This window comes from Oryza glaberrima, chromosome 4, assembly GCF_000147395.1.
Source record: "Oryza glaberrima chromosome 4, OglaRS2, whole genome shotgun sequence".
Lineage (NCBI taxonomy): Eukaryota > Viridiplantae > Streptophyta > Magnoliopsida > Poales > Poaceae > Oryza > Oryza glaberrima.
This window is the reverse complement of record NC_068329.1, coordinates 28,219,048-28,224,330: the sequence shown is the minus strand read 5'-3', so window position 1 is coordinate 28,224,330 and position 5,283 is coordinate 28,219,048. Positions and strand designations below refer to the sequence as shown.

At 46.1% G+C, this 5,283-nt stretch overlaps 1 protein-coding gene across 1 annotated transcript; it reads right to left on the bottom strand.

The window, feature by feature from the left end:
* Positions 1-904: 904 nt before the first annotated feature.
* On the bottom strand, positions 905-4,796 carry LOC127769737 (uncharacterized). The gene is made up of 5 exons (XM_052295368.1): positions 3,708-4,796; positions 2,098-2,788; positions 1,844-1,994; positions 1,624-1,686; positions 905-1,385 (listed from the first exon to the last, which is right to left on the bottom strand). Exons 1-5 carry the CDS (start codon positions 4,570-4,572, stop codon positions 1,272-1,274), a joined length of 1,884 nt encoding a protein of 627 aa, XP_052151328.1. The 5' UTR covers positions 4,573-4,796; the 3' UTR covers positions 905-1,271.
* Between the last annotated feature and the right edge of the window lie 487 nt (positions 4,797-5,283).

Sequence of the window (5,283 nt, the reverse complement as noted above, 5' to 3'; positions counted from 1 at the left end):
TATGGTTATGGAGTGGAAAGAGTGGCCGACGAAACTCCAGCACACCGCACGCACAAGCACAAGTGCACAACATAAACAAATCGAAGGCCTGACGCGTGCACGCGTGAGAATTGCTCTGGCAGAAGGGTTGGAGAACGCGTGAGAACGTTGGGGAGTGCTGAACTGCTGATGGTCATGTTCCGCAACCATGTTTGCAGTCTGCATTAGCTCTGTACTAACTTACGATTCGGCTGGCGAACAGCTCGATACCGTGGGTTCCCTAACAATTGACCGAGGGTAAAAACAATAGACATGGAGTGCAGCAACAGGAGAGAACCACGGGCACGACACGACACGACAAACAACTAATCAAGGGTAAGTAAACAATGGAGTGTGGCAACAGGAGAGAACCACGCGTACGACGTCGTCCTAAAAAAAAAAAAAGATAAACTCTAGGTTTCCGTGTCCAACTTTGACTGTCCGTCTTATATAAAATTTTTTTATAATTTGTATTTTCATTATTGTTAGATGATAAAACATAATTAATATTTTATGCGTGACTTGTCTTTTTAATTTTTTTTCATAATTTTTTTAAATGAGACGGACGGTCAAACGTTGGACACGAAACCAGGGTTTGTTTTTTTTTTTTTGGACGGAGGGAGTAAAAGTTAATCGTCACCCAAATCACCTTATCCAAGGAGAGCTGCAGTTGAAGCTTTTCTTGTGAAATAAATGTTAAGGCCCATTTAGGCCTACTAGTTTGGCTGCTACGTATCCTAGCGAATTCAGCTCATCTAGTGAAGAAACAACACCTTAAGCGCGAAACAGGGAGGCCAACACCAGTGCGCCGCAGCTATCAGCCATATCAGCCACGGTCACGAATGCCCAGGCTGCGCAGCCGCTATTGTCTGACCGTTTTCTTCTCTCCATGACTCCATGGAGACCTCGTTTGCCAATCAAGGTTCACCCAGCAGTGAACAGCTTCAAAGCCCCAAGGCCTTGTGTTCCTGCATTAGTGCTATGAGAGAACCACGAGCACGACGTGTAAAACAGTAGCAAAGCCTGATCAAGTTAACAAATAACTAGTCACCCAAATTACCTTATCAAAGAAGAACAGTTGGAGCTTTGTTATGTGATTATATTCTCCGACATAAACCATGTCATTCTACTCTGCTCTATGTTTTTAACAACTCCTTATGAAATGGATTGAACAAATAATGACTATGATTTCTCATTGACTAATTACATTGGCACCACCTCGTCTGTGAATACGAGGCCAGCACGTCTTGAATTCAGCGCTTTCTTTTTGCTCTAGTTTTCTCTTGTTTCGCCTTAGTAGTGGCTTTCTTTGCTCTAGTTCCAGCCGAACTTTTCTTCTTCGACTGGCGAAATCCCTTGCCACTTTCCTGTTCCGCACAGATTTGTTAAATTAGATGGCATGCCACCATGCAGTAAAAATAACATCCTCATGCCAGGTTCACTATGAATTCCAAACTAAATATATTTGTGCAACTCTAGGCATATGTAACCACTATATGCTTAGATTGAAAATAAATCAAAATATGCTAATATTGTGTATGAAACTAGTGTGGTGCAAACAAGGATAATGCTTTGAAATTAATCATAAAGGAATGAGCATATCACCCTTTGGTATTGTCGGTAAGCAACCCTTCCAGTTAACTCCTGGCCATCTTTGGAGATATAGACCTGCAGCCCAAATACAATGGAGCACAACGATGAATACGTAACCAAAATACAGGGGGAAACAGGTCGGCCTCCATAATGAAAAACAGTGCATATGCGACAGAGCCTTTTTTCCATCAAGAAATCAACTAGAGTGTTGAAAACAAACATGCAGGTTTACCTTCTTCCCATCGTCTCCAGTCAACCAATGGCCAGAGCCAGACATTCCAGCAGGATTTACTCTTCTTCTGCCAACTTGAGTTGCAACAGGCATCCTCTTGTTCGGAGTCACCCACCGATCATTTTCAGCAGCACACCGGCCGGTCTGACTCCTGTAGAAGGATGATGAAACAGAGTAACCAAGATCAGCGAAGACATTGCACAGAGGACTGCAGGATATGATTGTGAATTTGTTGATGTGTGAACCGCAATTACCTGTACTGGAGATTTTGTGTTCCATCTTGCTCATTTCCTCTGCTGTCTACTCCAACAGGAACAAAATGCTTGAGTCTTTGACGGACCAGGTCACGAACCAACTGGTCATGGTGGAAAAAATAATGCATTGCAGGAGGATGACTATCTGTCTGATTGTCCTCTAGTACAGCCCCACTTGGAGTGGATTGATGTGGAAAATGTCCTCCAGTTTCACTAACAGAGTAGTTAGAACGTATGACTTTGGGGCCACAAAAACTGTTGCCTTCTTTCTGCTGAGATGGTCTCGAGTCTTCCACGGATTTGAAATACTCATTGCAGAACTCATCAAGAGCAGGTGTCACCCAACTGTCATTCATCTCAGCCTTGCCCTTATGTTGAACAGTGCTCACTTTGGATTTGCAGTTTTGCTGCAAACCAGGCATTTCCTTGTTATCATCCGAGTCACTATCTGAATCAAGCAAATGAATTTTCCTCATTGGGCTCAATGCTGTCTTAGGGAGCAGTTTCTTGGTGCTGCTTTCTTCCATAGATTTTGAAGCAGAATAATTAGGTGTTTGTGCAAATTTCTTTGATTTACTTGTTGATTGGCTCATCAGGACACCATGGTTCATCAGCGAGAACTTTGAATTGCTGGCATGAGAGAACCTTGAGCTGCTAGAAGTGATGCAGCTACCAACAGATGGCGGTACGTCTGCAAGCAGAGAAGTTGTTACATGTTCCACAATCCACACAAGGAAATGAAGAAAGTTCCGTAAAATATAGAGATTAGCCAGCTGCAGACAAATATACCACATACATGATGAATGAATAATCACAATAGAAATTGTGTGGATAATTGGGTGCTGCTGGCCACATTTTCTTTGTTTCAGCGCTCTATGGCAAATTTGCAGTGTTCCTAACTCTATTTCTGAATTTTCCAAAGAACAGATGAGACATGGGAAGCTAAAAAGTTAGCCAAAAAAACTATTATGTTATATGGGCTGCTAGCTCTTTGTTGGGCTCTTTGGCTGACAACAAACAGGATGGTATTGGAAGGGGCATAAGTTTCTCATCCAGCAGATGTACACAGCACATGTTGGAATGTCTAGTCAAGGGGCGATACCGGAAAAATATATTAATAGGATTTCAAGCAATCAAGCAACAAATACAACAAATCTGAAGGCATAATTGGTGTGAAATGGCAGCAAGCCTGGTTGAGGATATCCCAGCTAATTTCTTGTCTGAAGTTAGTTCTGAAGATTGAGGAAGTACTACGGGTTGTTCAGTCTTCAGTGTAATCTGACCAGTGTTATTTTGGAGATCTACTAAGTGTGTGGTTTTATGGTTGACTACTGGATTACTCTTATGTTACATGAACAGGCATGTGACTCCAAATCGCTAGAAATCACTCTCTCTATTTTTCAGACTGCAAGTTTTGGTGGATGTCTAGTGTGTGCTGTGCTGGTTCCAGTAATTTGGCTAACCTTCAGCTTTTTGAAGAAGCCAAATTACAAATTCATTGACCAGGAGTGTGTACGTGTGTATTACTAGATTCAGAATAAGAAACGGAAATGCCTAGAAAGATAAGTAAGCACAAAAATTCAAGAAAGTAGGGTCAGTGGTTCCCTCACCTCGCATGAATCTCTCCTCGTCGGTGAAATCCTCGATCTCATCCTCAAAGCTCCCAATATCCCCCAAGACGGCCTTCGAGCTCACCACCGGAGAAGCCTCCATCGTAGCCGGCGCTGGTGTCCTATGAGGAGGTGGTGTTGGCGCTTGAGATGGCGGCGCGGGGCCTCTCCGCAGCCGCTTGAATCGATTCATCTCTGGCGGCGGCGGCGCCGGGTCGGGGACAACAGTTTCGTGCCGCCGTTGCTGTTGCTGTTGGCCGTCGGCGAGGACGAAGTCGTCGTCCTCCTCCTCGACAGTCCCGAGCTCGTGACGGCTGCCGCCGATGAGAACATCGTCTTCGTCGTCATCGAACCCGAGGGAGAAGGAGGGTGCATCGGGCGCCTCGTAGCGCGGAGCTTGGCGGCTTGCGTTGGGGAGGCGGGGCTCGTCGTCGCCGTCGCCGAAGTCGATGCCGAGGGAGAAAGAGGGCGCGTCGGGCGCCTCGTAACGCCGCTGCTGCTCCTCCCGGTGGCCTCCGTTGGTGAGGTGGGGCTCGTCGCCGCCGTCGCCATCGGAGTCGATACCGAGGGAGAAGGAGGGCGCGTCGGGAGCCTCGTAACTTCGCCGTTGCTCCTCCCGGCGGCGCTCCTCACCGCCGTCGCTGTCGGAATCGATGCCGACAGAGAAGGATGGCGCATCGGGAGCCTCATAACGCTTCTGCTCCTCCCCTCCATTGCCGGCATCGGTGAGGTGGGACTCGTCGCCGTCGCCCTCGAAATCGATTCCGAGAGAGAAGGACGGGGCATCGGGCGCCGTATACCCTACCGCCTCCTCTGGCTCGTCGAACTCGGAGCCGAGGGAGAAGGAAGGGGCAGTGAAGTCCATCCGCCGGCGACGGCGAGGGAGGGATTTGGTGGATAGCTTGGATCCGCGGGGGAGGGGGGAGCCGTCGAGCCGGAGGCGGCGGCGGCGGCGGCGAGGCTAGGGTTGCGGCAGGGAGATTTGAGAGAGGAAGCAGGAGGGGATCGGCATGGGATTGGGATTGAGCCGCGGCTGCAGGATGAAGATCCGGTGGGGAAAATTTGGCCGGGGGATTCACGCTTTGGCGGGAGAACTGTTTTTGGGGCAAATTTCGTGGAGGGAATCGAACGAATTCGAAGAGTCTCGATCGCCACTGCTCTTTTTTTCGCAGTTTTTATCGAACCAGCAAAAATGTCTGCGTTTTAACCAGTGAGATAATTTATACGATTGATAAAAATCGAAAATAGACAAATAAAACAACAGCAAATAAAGTTAGAAACCATGTATAGCATTGCGGGTTACACGTGCTTCATGCATCATGGAACGAACAATCCCTTATGTACACTTTTCTATAATCTCATAAATCAATCGAGTGTCTATTACATAAGTTGACGCATTTTACTATACCTCGTCAATCAAATGTTGAAATTTTGTTTATTCATTAGTAAACATTCTTTTACTCGAGATGGAAAGTATTTGCAATGTAACAAACTTACTACATTTCACATTTTAAATAATGATAAATTCAAAAGAAAAATATTTATGAGAAAAGGAATTTCGAAGAGAAAAAAAAAA

Coding starts and splice junctions, on each gene's coding strand:
- LOC127769737 (XM_052295368.1), bottom strand. CDS start 4,572: ATGGACTTCACTGCCCCTTCCTTCTCCCTCGGCTCCGAGTTCGACGAG. Junction 2,789..3,707: donor CGAGGAGAGATTCATGCGAG/GTGAGGGAACCA, acceptor CTCTGCTTGCAG/ACGTACCGCCATCTGTTGGT. Junction 1,386..1,623: donor CTTACCGACAATACCAAAGG/GTGATATGCTCA, acceptor TGTGCGGAACAG/GAAAGTGGCAAGGGATTTCG.